The sequence below is a fragment of the Anser cygnoides genome, chromosome 20 (assembly GCF_040182565.1).
Source record: "Anser cygnoides isolate HZ-2024a breed goose chromosome 20, Taihu_goose_T2T_genome, whole genome shotgun sequence".
Lineage (NCBI taxonomy): Eukaryota > Metazoa > Chordata > Aves > Anseriformes > Anatidae > Anser > Anser cygnoides.
Window position 1 is genome coordinate 4,505,621 of NC_089892.1, and position 14,451 is coordinate 4,520,071.

Below are 14,451 nucleotides of genomic sequence, written 5' to 3' on the forward strand. Positions count from 1 at the left end.
AACTGAGATGTTTACATAATTAAACTAGGCTGAAGCCAGAACTAGCCCAGCCCATTTAATTTTTCTGATCACCACAGCACATGCAGCTGAGGGGCTGTTGATACACTGTTTAAAGGAGAGGAATTACTACATGGGACTAGCAGTTAAGGGCAGTTGTTCTAAACAAATAACCTGCGCCATACCACTCTGTGCAGTGCTATTCAATCATCTGCGTGAAGGCAAATGGAGAAGTCAGGCAGTGACCATGTGCAACCCACTGTCTCGAACCCTCTCATTAATAGAGACCACTGAAACTTCCATCTGGGGGTTTATTCTTTTTATGTACAGAAACCATGGTAGCAGTCCAGTACATCTTCAGCCCAGCTTAGTAGCCAGTTCTTTGGCCTTTGCTTTTTCAAGCTTGGCAATGCGAGCCACTGACTTTGGACCCAAGACGTTACCACCCCAGTGACGACGGATCTGCAAAGAAGTGAGAACAAGTTAGATACCTCTTACAACCTCCTACTTCATCACTTAACTGACTTGCTCAATTCCACTCCTTTATGCACAAGGGGAAGAGCTCCCACGATTAGGAACTCTTACAAATCTAAAGCAGTGAACTACACCATGGGGCAGCACAGAGATGTGACAGTTTAAAAATCTTTCCCTGCCATCACGTAACTTCTGGACTTCAGGAATGGAATCGAGTCTAGCTGAAGTTGTTGACTTCTCGATACTCCTCACCCTGTGTTAGTTGCATTTGCTTTTAACTTGGTGACAGTGTTCACCTTCTAGCCCACCCTCAAGTAAGAATCTGGATACATCATAAAAAAAATCTAGATACAACACACCCAACAGGCTTTAGGCTGATCTCACTCAGAAACAGTCATCTGCATTTCACTGGGAAGCTGTTGGGGATGTTACCAGTATGAACTGAAAGACAAGGCTAGCAGCAGAGAATCTTACCTCATCGTATCTGTCATTGTAGTTGGTCTTGACAGCTTCAACCAGCTTTGCAAGGGCTCCCTTATCCTCCCTGTTGGTGACAGGTTAAATTCCTATGCAGCATCCATTTAATGTCCTCTCTAAGTCTTTTGTCTCAGGATTAAACAGCTTGGAATACCAACGTTTTTCAGGTTAAGCATAGCATCATTTACAAAAGGTTAATCACTCAAACCATCAAAGATGTAAGAACTCTCAGTGCTTAGATGGTAATTCTGTTTACAGATCTCAGTTAAGAGTAAGCCATCCGTTTTAGTAAACCAAAGTAATGTATAGCTCCAGCATCTGACAGACTGCTACATACAAGAAGTCCTCTGTATTAGAGAGGTAGTCCATGCAAGCTGTTTTTTCTGTTTTCCTTCTTTAAACTAGAGAAGCTCAAGTTTGGTATCTGTCAGCCCTATAGTCTGTGCTTATGGGCGGTTTCTTTTCTCCACTACAGTGCATCCAGTCAGCACACAGAATACTTACGGGTTAACTTGGGTGAAAGCAACACAGGTACACGTTTTCCTGTGGACTAGTCGCCCCAGTCTGGCCTTGCTCTTGATTATGCAGTATGGCACTCCCATCTTGCGGCACAGGGCTGGCAAGAAGACCACCAGCTGAAAAGAGACAGAGTGCTTTATCACTGAGGGGGAACAGCTTTTTATCCTCTCAGTTGGCCTGGGCTGTGGCAATTGCTCAGTGTTAAAAAGCTCGTTTTTGCTCTTCAGCATTGATTCAGGTGAAGAAATTCATACATCATCGCAAGGGCCAAGCCTCAGCTTAATAAAACAACAACTAAGAACATGCATAAGCACTCCACTTGTGGTAAACAAGTTTTGATGTGTTTATTTGTCCCAAAATACACTCTCACCCCAAATCCAGTTCTGACCTCAGCTCAAGTTAAAGAGGCTCTACCTTGTACTACTGAGTATGCTTACCTCTATGGGGTCCACATCATGGGCAATCACTACAAGCTGCGCCTTCTTGTTCTCCACCAGAGTTGTGACAGTGTTAACACCTGAAAAACAAGTCAAAAATGTTTGTTTTAGGTCAGTCTTTTTTCAGGGCTTTCACATAAGCTTCATCCAACCCGCTGTTTCCATAGCACACCATTAAGAAAATTGTGAAAACTTCCACATCCTTCCAGTAACACAAGAGAAGCAGTTCCATGGACAATTTGCTAAAGCTCAGGGTTAAAAAGCTCGTCTATTTTGCTCTTCACTTTAAGTTCAGGTGAAGAAATTCACACATCATTGCCATAGCATGTCCAATTCTGTATGGCTGGAGCAGAAGGCACCCCATTCCCACATACGCAAATAGACAAGTTCGTGTACACTTACCTGCCCGCAGAACCGGTGGCCTCTTGGTTGGAGTATCTCCCTTTCCTGCAGCTTTCTGCTCAGCACGAGCCAGCAGCCTCTGCTTCTTCTCTTGCTTAGTTTCTGGCCTGTATTTGTGCGCCAGCTTCAGAAGCTGCGTAGCTGGAAGAGAGCATGGACTAGTTAGCTGTGTAACCTGAAAAATCTCAGCATTATTTTTTAAGGGACTCAAGTGCATCAGCGATCTTGGTGGTTGTCATCAAGTGTATTTAGACAGCAAGTTAGCATCATTTGCACAATGCAGGGCAGAGCTAGCAGAGTGCCTCCAGAGCCCATATTTACCACCTATGCACCTTTATTGGCATCAACAACTCCTTTAATGCTTGAGTGAGAAAGCATCTGCAACTCAACAGCAACTACAGTTAAAGGTGGTGCACTTTCTCCTTTAAAGCAAGCAACTTGTTTGACAACATCTACAAGGGTTACTTGTTTAGGTTTAAAATTTCTTACACAGACACCATCACCTGAAAAAGACTATTCACTCATGCACAGAAGCCCCTGAAGTATTTTTTTCCCCTATATATATATATATATATATCAGGGTCAGCTTGCAGGATGTTAGCTTTCCCTCCAAAGCCTGCACTGAGAAAGATTTCTCAACCTATCTGATGCAGTCAAAAAACCCTACATGTTCTCCATCAAGCTAGAAGAATAGTCTCCAATGGAAACACAACAATTCTGAGTTTGCATCCCTAAGTAGGAGCCCCGGTATTTTCTACTCCCTTTTCAAAACACATAGCAGCCACAAAATTTTGGTCAGCAAATTCATAACACAGCTTGTTGTTCCTATTATCACAGTCATTATTAAAGCCTCCCTAAAGTGCTTCCAGCGATACTGCAGCTTACCTTTAAGTCTTATTTTGGTTTCTTTCCTTACACACAACCCCCTGAAGACCCAAGTCAAGAGAATTTTGTGGGGCACACCCTTACCTGTTTGGCGGTCCAAAGCCTGAGTGAACTGGTTAATTGCAGGAGGCACCTTCAGGCGCTTGTACAGAATGGACCTCTGGCGCTGGAGTCTGATGTAGCGGGGCCATTTCACAAAGCGTGTGAGATCACGCTTAGGCTGGATATCCTGTCCTAGAAATACAGACTTTAACTCACAGCCGTTCCAGACCACACAGCAGCAGTATGGAACAGGCAGGAGTGCATCAGCGATCTTGGTGGTTATGTATGTCAGCACAACCATTCAGATAACAAATACTTTTTTACATCATCTGCACACAGTATAAAAATAGTACTACGTAAACCTGACTTAGATGACTGCATCCTATGTAAAAGGGCAAGATTCGCCACAACAGGAAGATGTAATGCATCTTTGCAGCATGGAAAATCTAGCAAGGTATCCATAGACACCTTCAAATATCCAGCAAAATACAGCTCTACCACTGATAGTAGAGCAACTGCCTGTATTTCCTTCTCCACTCTACAGTTTTATTACAATACAATTCAGTGTTATTTACATGTCTGTTAATTAAAAAAAAAAAACCATTTTTTGAAGTAGCCTAAAAATATCCCCTTACTCACCGATGCCAAAGTTCTTGGGCCTCTTCTCAAAGAGGGGATTGACGACCTTCTTGGCCTCCTGCTTCTTGACTACGGCAGGGGCAGGTGCCACCTTCTTACCCTTGGCCTTCTTTCCCTTCGGCTGCAAATAGAAAATAAGCACGTTTTCTTTTGCCTGAACTACTTGGTGCACTTTAAGAGCTTACAGCCCACCTCAGAAATACCTATTTCCAGGCACTTATCCAGCCAGGCAAGATGCCTCGCTCTTCGCAAGCCCAAACCCTTCGATAAAGCTTAAAAACGTTAACGAGGCTCCCCCCGGCCGGACGCGGCCTCCTCCGGCCGGGAAACGCTGCGGCCTGCCCGGGCCGCCCCGCTCCGCCGCTCGGCTCCTCGGCCCCGCAGCCCGCCATCCGCCACCACAAGCCCGTCCCGAACCCTTTCCACATCCCCCCCGGGCTGCCGGGCACCCGCGGCGCCTCCTCAGCGGGCGGATGGCGGCGGATAACGGCGGCCCCCCCCGCCATCCCCGCGCCGGCCGCCGCTCACCATCTTGGAGGCAGGACGAGAGGGGAGGGCGGGGCGCGCCGCGGGATTTCTGCGCCCTGCGAAGTCTCGCGAGAGGACGGGAGGGGCAGGGAGGGGCAGGGGGGGTGGCGGGGGCAGGAGGGAGCTTCTGTCATGGCGCAGCAGCGGGTGCTGCCGCAGAGCAAGGAGACCCTGCTCCAGTCGTACAACAAGCGCCTCAAGGACGATGTCAAATCCATCATGGACAACTTCACCGAGATCATCAAGACTGCTAAGGTGGGAGGGGAGAGGGGGAGCCCAGAGGGACCCCTTTCCCCCCCCGAGGGGGGGACCCCTTTCCCCCCCCGAGGGACCCCTTTTCCCCCCCGAGGGACCCCTTTCCCCCCCGAGGGACCCCTTTTCCCCCCGAGGGAGCAGGGTCCCCTCTCAGGGCGGGTGGCTCTCAGTTCCCCCTCCTGCCCTGGGGCAGCCTAAAGGGGCTGCTGAGTGAGGGCAGCCGCTGAGGGGATGGGGCAGGCTGACAGAGGTGGGCAGTGGGCGACCCGAAGGCAGCCCTAGGGGTTGCAGGTGTAGGCTGAACTGGGCTGAAACGAAATTCCTTCCAGTGTGGCAGTCGTGTCAGGGTTTTGGTGTGTGAAGGTGGAATTGTGTGCTTTTTTTTTGCTTAGATTGAGGATGAAACTCAAGTCTCTCGAGCAACGCAGGGTGAACAAGATAACTATGAGATGCATGTCAGAGCTGCAAACATTGTAAGTAGCACTCTCATACTCAAATCGTTGGGCAGCGCGTCCTTCAGGAGTGGTTTGCTTCATTATTATATTCCGAGCAGCCTTTATAGCCCTCACAAGGACTGCTGCTGAAAGAGTAACCTGATATTCGGGGTGGCTGTGGGGTAAAGTCCTCCTCTGGGGGTAAAGCATGGTTGCCAGCTACAGACTTCTGTCAGAATCCTCACCTAATGCGGGAGCTTCATCTTAACTGGGGCTTGGGCTGTCAGAGCAGCTTGGGGGACCTTGTTCTAGAATTGGAGCGAGCACTTTTTTAATATACTAATGCTACATGATTTTTCTTCCTGCTACGAGGTCCGAGCTGGTGAGTCCCTGATGAAACTTGTGTCTGACTTGAAGCAGTTCTTGATCCTCAATGATTTCCCCTCTGTGAATGAAGCTATCAACCAGCGCAACCAGCAGCTGAGGAGCTTGCAGGAGGAATGTGACAAGAAGTTGATTGCACTACGGGATGAGATCTCCATTGACCTGTACGAGCTAGAAGAAGAATATTACTCTTCCAGGTACAAATAGGGCAGTGGACTTCTCCTTAGTGACTCCACCCCTTCTGGGGGAGTTAGTCCAGACAAACAAGTAGTCCTTAGCATATAGGTCTTGAGAATGTTCCCAACAAAATTTTATTCCTATTTATAATTCGGTCAGACACTCAGCAACTTAAAACAACTGCCACTTCCTTGCGGATATCCTACAGGGTATAAATGTCTTGGTGAAGGAGATATTCACAGCATCTAGGTGCCTGCTTCAGTTGGCTAGATTTGACAGATAATTTGCATAGGATCCTTTGCAATCATTGTAAAAGGAGATGAATTTCCTTGAGGGACATAGGCTTCAGTCTCAATATCCCTCTGTAGGAACTTTTATCTCTCCCTGGAGAGTGTAGCTTGCTGAGCTGGGTCCTAATGTTAGATGAGATTAACACGTCCCCCATCCTTGTGGTGAGTTCTTTCACAAGTGACCTGGTAACACAGCGTGCCTTTTCTCTTGTAGTCCACTGCTCCAGTTGCCTGGAGTCCTGTTGAGGTGAACATTTGAAATGAGCAAAAAAGACATGCTCAGTTTCACTGAATTATGAAGTATTGTGATAGGATTTTTTTATGAAAGATTTATAACTCATTTGTTTGTGGAATTTTTAAGATTTTAAAAACACTTTTACTTAGAAAACAGGTTTTAGAGAATTTAGGCACTTTATTTTTTTAATTTTATTTTTTTTTGTCATGCACTCCAGCACTTGTAAATGAAAGCAGGAGAAAACAAATGAGAACCTGATTATGTTGGCTGCACTGTCCAAACTAAGTGAAATCAGTGCAATAGTGGTGCGAATTCTAACCAAAAATTTTCTAAATCTTACAAAAAATTTTCATGACCAGGTTTTCCATTTTTGTCTCTTCCCTCTTTCTAAAATTTCTGAGTGTCTATAACCCCAGATAAGTTAACTAAAACCGTAATTGCTCAGTATCTTTGGAACTTAGGCCATTGTTTATGGGTAATATAAATATTTTAACACTAAAATGATGCGACATAGTTTAGAAACTGCTACGATGCTTTAAGAAAACTTGAGGTAAAGTTTAGAGTCTTTTTTTTTAAACTTTACTCAGTTTTTGGGAGAGGTGGCAAGGGGTCCTAGAAACGTCTCGGAAAGGAAGAGCGATGATCACAGACCTAAGCACTACTCCTGGCCCTGATGGGTCGGGGATGTATCCACTACGTAGACTGCACGCAGCACAGCGTGGGCTGCACCAGGGTGACCCAGTGTGGGGCGGCAGTGCCTCACGTGTGCCAGAGGAGCTTCTCTCCCACCGCCACCAGGCTGCCGTGGCTGTGTGTCAGTGGTTTTCCCTCTTGGGCTAGGGGGTTCTGACCATGCTGGCGTGGTCTCTTACGTGCCTGGTACAAGATGCCGTGTAAAGCAACCCTTTGTAACAGAGCTAACATCTAAACACAGATGGTTTTCTTTCCTGGTACACTGAATGGATCTGCCTTCACGCTCTTTCTTGTAAGAGTGGTCATGAGGTGAGGAAGCTCAGCTAGGGTACAGAGCTATGATCCCTCCACTGAAACCTCGTATCATATAGCACTTAATCATTGCTTTTAGCACTTAACTCCCTTCTTGTGCTCTTTCCTGCCTTTTTCTGCACCAAAGAAATTGTGTGTGTAAATACAGAAGCAGTGATTTATTCAAAGTCCTTTTATAATTCTAACATTAAGATATTTTTAATGCAATTTTATTGTCTGATGTGGGAAAGCATTTCTGTTATGTCACATAGCCTTAGAGCGTTATAATCATGTTTAAATGGCTGTGAATGTAACAGGTGGCCTGCCCACCAACAGGACGTTCTGTGCTGACCTGGGAGCCCAGCTGGGGTTTCCCGTCTGTACTCCGTTACTTTCTCTTGGGGCTTGATCCCACAGGATTTATAAAGAGGCGCACTGAGGAAACTGTTCTGCCAAACCGTTCTCTGGTGCCCTGGTTACCCTGAAGTTCAGGGGCGAGTTTGTTTTAGGTTGTCCCTCCAGGGAGGCTGTAGAAAAGTGAGCTTCCCAACAGCTGTGAAAAGCCCGTTAGAGGGAGCATGTCCTGCCCAGGAATTGTCACTGCCTTTGTTTTGTGCTAACAGCACTGGGAGGCAGCCCCTTGCACCACAGCCAGTACCCAGTAGGATGTGTCTTGGCTGTAGGGTTGCGCTTCCCTGCGAAGCTTTTCGCGTGCACATAGGGGATTTGATGAGGGGACCTGAAAGCAGGTCGATGAGACTAAAGCTGAGAAGAGAGCTCTGAGGGGGGCTCTGCTTTCAGTCCCTGGGTTTGAGCAGTTTCCTGGAGCTGTTCCTTTGTGCACAGACCTGGCTGTGTGCCCCGGGGGGAGCAGCGAGGTCTCTTTCATGCTCTAAGAAGCCTTCAAAGGACAGGATAGGACTTTGGGTGGTGCTGCTGTGGGCCGTGCAGCTGCTGCTCATCCACTCGGCCTTTCAAGGAGTGGGACGTGCGAGGTGAGCGTTAGGCTTTTGGAACTGTTCTAACTGGGGCAGCAGGAGGAGCAGCTCCACGTCGATGCAGCTAACATTTTCTTAGTAACTGACCTACCAGGACAGGTGTGGTGGATGCCGTGGTCAGGTTCTCCTTGGAAACCACGGCTTGAGGTTTAAGACTGACAGAAAAGGGACCGTAGCTCTGGGTCGGTCCCAAACGTTTTCACTAAGTGAACCCAGAGCTGCTTTGTGTTGGGGACTCGAGGGCAGGGTGGTCCTGCTCCAGCAATAGGAATCTTCCGAGGGGTTTAACAAAGGCCCTGGGTATAAAACCTGGATCCACTGCCTTCCCACTCCTACTGCAACGCCAGCTGGGTGATGCTGCCAGAAAAAAGCTCAAATGTTAGGTGCTTGCAACTAGTGCTTTGTGTGCTTATTCTCCAAAGCAGTAACTCCAAGTCCAGCTTGCCTTCTGTCATCCTAAACCCAAAACTTGTGTTTATGTTCCATTGCTCCCTCCTCTGAGATCACAGGAGCTGTCTTGAGTGTGGACTTAGACCTCAACATGTTTCATGTTTGTGCAATTTGAAGTGTCTCGTATTTCTGCACTTAAACTATTTCCCAAAGCATCTATTCAAGTCCATACATTAAAAATGTAAATAAAGCTACAACGACAAAATCACTGGACCCACTGGGTTTGTTTTACTCTGATCGCAAGCTGCTTTTTGCTCCAGCACTCACTTTGTCTTGGGTGTCTCTCGTGTGTGCAGCTCCTTCCTCTCTTTGGAATTTTTTCTGGTTTTGTTCCAGTTTTTTCCATCGCTTTATTTTTTAGTTTTGCCCTTCCATGTCGTGTTTTCCTTGTAGCACAGGCAAGAATTAGCCGGTTGTTTACTTTCCCATGCTGCTGATTCATCTGACTGTAGCCTAGCGGTTAAATCCAGCGAGCTGCTTTGTAAGAACTGTTAACTCTGGTACTGCTGAAACCTGTAGAAGCTGACAGCACTTTATAGGCTGGGGAGTTTCAAAAGAAGACAGAGACCTTCTGTGGAGCGCTTTACTGAAGGGGCAAGGAGGCAAATAGACTTAAGTTTAGAGCATGGTTGAGATTTTTCTCCCTCACATAGGCTGTAATCAGACTCCAAGAGAAATGAGTGTGGATGAGGTCTTTGCCTCGCTCAAGAACTCCCATCTTTGGGGTGTCAGAACTTCTGCCCAGATCTCTCTAGGGACTCGTAGTGTCTGGATGAGAACCGAGCCTCTGCTTCAGTTTGTAGCAACAGCTTTGTCTCTGAAATTTCCCTGATCCTTCCCAGGCCCATGAGATTCAACACCAGCCCCTGAGGGGTGTGTTAGGAAAGGCCAGTGCCACAAGACTTGTGATGAATTTGTGAACACAGACCTTACATCCATGAACATTTTTTTGCCATTTTCTTAATGCTTTGCTTCTGTCTTGCTTTTCCTCCCTCCCCTTTCCTCCCTCCCCTCCTTTCTTATTGCACCTGCTGCCTCTCCTTACTGGGGTTGTTTGTTCTGGAAAGCTACAGTCTCTGTGACAGCAATGATCTCCCGCTGTGCGAAGCCTACTGGAGACAAGATTTTGCCACGCTGTCCCCCGAAAGCCTCTCCATGCCTCTGACAACTGCCACAGCAGAGCAGAGCGTTGCTACCTCTCAGAGCTCGACCCCATCGCACCCTCACGTGAACGGGCATGGGGCGGGCCCGACGGAGCACTCCTGAAGAGGATTCTCTGCTGCTGACCACGTTCTTCCTGGTGGCGCTGAGCTGCTGGAAGTCTTCCACCTGCTGTACTGAGCGAGCAACTCCTGCTGTCAGGAGAATGCACTGGGGCTGTGACTGCAGGATTCTGCGCACTGGACAGCCACAGTGCTTTCTCCGTGCCTGGGACACTGCCACGAGTGTTCCTCGCGCTTAAGAGAAAGTGATAAGTAAATACCGAGCTGATTATTCTAACAAATTAGAGTTAGGTTTGCTTTTCCGTGACAGTTACGTGTAGAGTTTGTTAGAAATCCAGAATTTATTTCCATGTGAATCTCACAGTAAGTACATGTTAGAGTGCTGGGAGCTGAACTTGTTAGGGCTAGGAAACTCGAGCCAAATCTGGCAGTTGTGTGTTTCGGGGGCTTTACGCGGTTCCCAAGGTTTCTGACATTCTGGCTGCTTTAAAGCTTTCTCAGGATGCCATCAGACAACTTCTGTTCTACTTAGAACAGAATCTTAAGAATCTTCTAGTATTTTTACTCAGCATTCTTCACTGTCAAAATGCTTCACAAACTTGAACTTTTTCCTAGGAATCCTTTGGGAGGAGGCTCTCTAGGAGGCCTGTATCGACGAACAGTATTCTGCCTTTTGGAAAGAAAAGGGCAAACTGAGAATCAGACTGAGGTATTAAATGATGGGACTCGCTTAAGGCTGTAGATAGAAGCAGGAGCACACTCCTGTTAGTCTGATTCCTTGTTCCGCTATTTACACAGCAGCTTTCAATTAGTGTAGCGTGAGCTAGCACAAAACTAGCATTTATGTTGGTGATAGTTTCTTTAATTAAATCTTGAGCCAAGTGAGGCATATAGAGCCTAGAGGGTGGGTGACTCGGTTACAGTTTCCTTCCAAAGGAACAGTTTTGGTGCTTTCTTGGGCAGCTGGGCACTTGTGCCCTCTGTGGTTGTTAAGAGGTGGCTCTGACTGCGCAGTCTAAGGGGGATGGAGTTGAACTGGAACACCACCATGACGGCCGCAGAGCTGATGCCTTCAGAACAGCGTAGCAGAGCTTCCCCAGCATTGCGCTGTACCGCCTTGTTTCTTCGGGTGCGAGTTTCGGTTTACTTCCTGTTCTCTTCCTTCCATTCCATTTATTTTTTTGTAACTAGGTGGTTTAATAAAATAACTCTTTTGTATAATTTTTTTTTTCAAGCGTGTGTTTTCAGCCACAACCTTCTGTGACAACATGACACCGTTAAGCGCGAGCGTTCCTTAGGACGAGCGTTCCCGGACGCGTTCAGCAGCAAACCCCTCCAGCTGCAGCCCCGTCCCTGACAGAAACTTGGGCGAGCTAACGGAGGAGCAGCTTCCTGCGGCCGTTGTGCTCTGTGTGTGCCAAAACTTGGACCCAGAAGGGGCCCAGCGGTGCCCCCCGCGCCCCAGCCACCCCAAGCTCCGGGAGGGGGCCGCCAGCCCTGGGCCTAAGGGGGACTTCGGGGGGGGGGGGGGGGGGGCGCTGCGGGTAGGCCCTGAGGGCAGCCACAACCCGGAAGTGCCGCCGTTGCCGTGGCAACCGCTCCTTGCTGCCGGCACTTCCTGCTGTGCGTGGTGGCGTCACTTCCGGCGGGGCGGCAGAGGAAGGGGCACGCCGCCGGAGGTGCGGGCTGTGAGCGGCTGGCGGCGGCGCCATGGCCAGCCTGGCCGCCCAGGACTGCTACCTGCAGGGCCTGGCCAGGAAGGTCGGCGTGCGGCACAGCCCCGAGCCGCGGAAGAGGAAGTGGGGTGAGGGACGGGTGGTTTGGGAGGGACGTGGCGGCGCCGTGGGGCGGGTTGCGGGGAGCAGGGAGCAGGGCTCGGCCGTCAGGCGCTGCGCGGGCCGGGGGAGCTGGCTTGGGGCTGGGCCCTGAGCAGGACCCATGTGGTGGAGCGGGGGGGTTCTGAGCACCTGTGGTGCGCGCTGCTCTGCGAATAGGCCGTCTCCGTTCATCCTTACACGTGGTGCCTGGATGTGGGAAAACTCTTAAAGTGGTCAACAAGGATAGCTCTGTGTAAATAAATCCTAAAATACATCATTTTTCACGATTGAGATACGCCGTTACAATGCTGTACACTGGGATTGCAACTGTAATCTTCAGTAATCATAGAATCATTAAGGTTGGAAAAAACCTTCAAGATCATTTGGTCTGACCATCAGCCTTTTTTTTTTCTTTGCTTTCTAGTATCTAAGCCAGGTCAGGCAGAGAATGGTAGCAGACCGCCCAAAAAAAAGAGAAGGAAGTCCAAGAAGGAAGCCGAAAAGACAAATGCTCCTTCAGCTAAACAGGGAGCCTCTAACGCCAGTAAACTTGCTACAGGACAGAAAGCAGCTCCTCAAGCCAACAAATCATCTCCACCAGGTGTTACGCAGAACAAAAATGAGAGTTCAGGTAAGAATAGCAGAGCTGTCTGTGGTCAGGTTAAAGTTGCCTGAGCTGAAGTGGCTGCATTTCCCTTGCTTCACATGTGTATAGCTCGGAAAGCATTCAAGAAATCCAGCTGCATTGAAAGCGTTTTAGCTTATCCTGTGTGCATAAACTTGTATCGTGGCCACTGGGTGGCTCTCTAGAATTACAAGCACTTCGTAGGAATTGCAGGGGGGTTTTATATACTTGGTAGCTTCTGGGTATTATCGCATGGATACAGTCTGTATCATCCTATGCCTGCTTCCCATTATGAATCTGAAACAGCTGAATGGAGAGATGCAGTCGGCATCTTTATTTCCACGAGCCTGATATTTTTATCCCTTCTTGTTTGGGAGCTACAGGGCATGCCAAGCTACTCAGGGCTGGCAGCACTGAGTGATGGTGTAGGTAGAAAAAGGAGAATTCTAAATAAACCAATAAGGTGGACACTCTTGTTTTCATTAGACTCTGTGAATGGAAGAAAGGAAATTCCAGAGAGTTCTCACAGGTTTTTCCCATAGCCATAGAAAATAGTTTTGTTTAGCTTGTGTTGTTTTTCCAGTATTTTTATTTTCTGTCTCTTATTTTCAGGTGGCAAAAGTGAACTCGATTCCACTTCTTTTTCCACAATAAATCTCTTGCGTCAGAGACTACATGAGAAGATTAAAGAAGCTTCTGGACGAGTATGAGAACTCTAATATGTACCCTTAAGTGTGTGTGTGCAGTACGAATTCTCCTTGGGCTACCATGGCACTTGGGGATGAGGTTTAGGGTTTGAGATAATTCCATTCCTTAAGGAAGTGCCTGTGAGTGTTGCTGGGAGTACTGCTTGTATTCTGGGGTCCTGAAAAACATATGAAGAGGTAGCACTTAGCTTGGAGCAGTGCATGCCTCTGGTGATATTTGAAGAAGAAAAGGCACTAAGTCTGCAAGGAACACAGCTGTAGGATGCTCAGAGGGAGTAAAGGTTTTGAAATGCATGTACTATGTTTATTATCTCTAAAAGCTGAGCCCACAGCATCTTAAGTACTGCTTTTTTAACGAGAGGTTTGAAATACATCCCACTTCTAGCTTTGTATTGTCCCTGTAAGGCTCCTGATTCATGTCCATCCTTCTTCTTAGGATGATGCGAAAGAATTACCCCCTTCTGTTCTGGAGAAGAGGCGGCGAAGAAAGTATGAGAAGGAGAGAAAGAAGCGCCGAAGAAAGGAGTTGAAGATGAAGGCAAAAATGGAGAAGAAGCAAACTGAGGATGTACCTGTAGAGCCACAGAGCAAAAAGGAAGAGAGTACAGCTGAGATTGTCTTTAACAGGGTTGAAGTCCATGAAGAGAATGATTTAAGCAAGGTCCAGAAGAAGAAGGAGAAGAGGAAAAGAGTGAAAGGTAAAATCACTCCCCTGACAGGCAGAAACTACAAGCAGCTGCTGACCAGGCTGGAGGCTAGGAAGAATAAGTTGGAGGAGCTCAAGGATAAGGACCAGAAGAAAGCTCAGGAGCTAGAGAACAAGATGAAATGGACAAACCTTCTCTATAAGGCGGAAGGAGTCAAGATTCACGACGATGAGGAGCGTCTGAAGGAAGCTCTGAAGCGTAAGGAGAAGCGCAAAGCACAACGCCAAAAGCAGTGGGAGAAGCGGACAGAAAAAGTGGCAGAAAGAATGCAAGAACGGCAGGAAAAGCGCCGCAAGAACATTCAGAAGAAGAAGAAAGAGAAGATAGAGCACAAAAAAGCCAAGGCCCGGAAGAAAGGCCGCATTCTGCCAGAGGACTTGAAAAAAGCTGGCCTGTAGTGGGCGAGAGGCAGCTAGCGCTTGCAGCCTGGCCATGGGAGTCGTGGTGAAGGGCTGCTTGTGGGGTTTTCATAACGAACTTTTGCAGAATGGTTTTGGTGTGTCTGCCTGACGCTGGTTGCGCTGCGGGTGCCCAAACCAGAGCTGGGGTCTGGAGGAGGCGGTGTCTGAGGAACCAGCCTGCGTGCCAGTCGGTGCCATGGCTACCCGAGTCAAATAAAAACAAACAAACAAACTCGTGTGTGTCTGTTAATTAGTTGTCCTGTCCTGCGGAGACACTTTCAGATTGGGTTCGATTACATTATTTTCCTGAAGGAGACGCGTCAGCCTCCCTTCCCTCTCAGGAGAGGCGCCCTGTGAGGGGCTG

At 48.0% G+C, this 14,451-nt stretch overlaps 3 protein-coding genes and 4 non-coding genes across 8 annotated transcripts; 2 read left to right on the plus strand and 5 right to left on the minus strand.

The window, feature by feature from the left end:
* Positions 1-294: 294 nt before the first annotated feature.
* RPL7A (ribosomal protein L7a) lies at positions 295-4,507 on the minus strand. The gene is made up of 8 exons (XM_048054356.2): positions 4,401-4,507; positions 3,873-3,993; positions 3,276-3,425; positions 2,307-2,447; positions 1,905-1,984; positions 1,453-1,583; positions 946-1,015; positions 295-459 (listed from the first exon to the last, which is right to left on the minus strand). Exons 1-8 carry the CDS (start codon positions 4,401-4,403, stop codon positions 355-357), a joined length of 801 nt encoding a protein of 266 aa, XP_047910313.1. The 5' UTR covers positions 4,404-4,507; the 3' UTR covers positions 295-354.
* LOC125181937 (small nucleolar RNA SNORD36) lies at positions 1,658-1,731 on the minus strand. Its single transcript, XR_007160612.1, has one exon. It is a non-coding gene; the product is annotated as a small nucleolar RNA SNORD36 (small nucleolar RNA).
* On the minus strand, positions 2,149-2,225 carry LOC125181938 (small nucleolar RNA SNORD36). The gene has a single exon (XR_007160613.1). It is a non-coding gene; the product is annotated as a small nucleolar RNA SNORD36 (small nucleolar RNA).
* LOC125181940 (small nucleolar RNA SNORD24) lies at positions 2,519-2,581 on the minus strand. Its single transcript, XR_007160615.1, has one exon. It is a non-coding gene; the product is annotated as a small nucleolar RNA SNORD24 (small nucleolar RNA).
* On the minus strand, positions 3,493-3,567 carry LOC125181939 (small nucleolar RNA SNORD24). The gene has a single exon (XR_007160614.1). It is a non-coding gene; the product is annotated as a small nucleolar RNA SNORD24 (small nucleolar RNA).
* Positions 4,488-11,051, plus strand: MED22 (mediator complex subunit 22). 2 transcript variants are annotated; one of them, XM_048054338.2, is made up of 4 exons: positions 4,488-4,655; positions 5,048-5,128; positions 5,462-5,670; positions 9,675-11,051. In XM_048054338.2, exons 1-4 carry the CDS (start codon positions 4,533-4,535, stop codon positions 9,871-9,873), a joined length of 612 nt encoding a protein of 203 aa, XP_047910295.1. In that variant the 5' UTR covers positions 4,488-4,532; the 3' UTR covers positions 9,874-11,051. The 2 variants fall into 2 exon arrangements, with proteins under 2 accessions (XP_047910295.1, XP_047910301.1); XM_048054344.2 differs by having other exon boundaries at positions 9,681-11,051.
* A 407-nt stretch (positions 11,052-11,458) lies between these two features.
* On the plus strand, positions 11,459-14,319 carry SURF6 (surfeit 6). The gene is made up of 4 exons (XM_013193916.3): positions 11,459-11,634; positions 12,072-12,278; positions 12,885-12,976; positions 13,416-14,319. The coding sequence occupies exons 1-4, from the start codon at positions 11,541-11,543 to the stop codon at positions 14,082-14,084; spliced, it is 1,062 nt and encodes a 353-aa protein (XP_013049370.3). The 5' UTR covers positions 11,459-11,540; the 3' UTR covers positions 14,085-14,319.
* Positions 14,320-14,451: the final 132 nt, after the last annotated feature.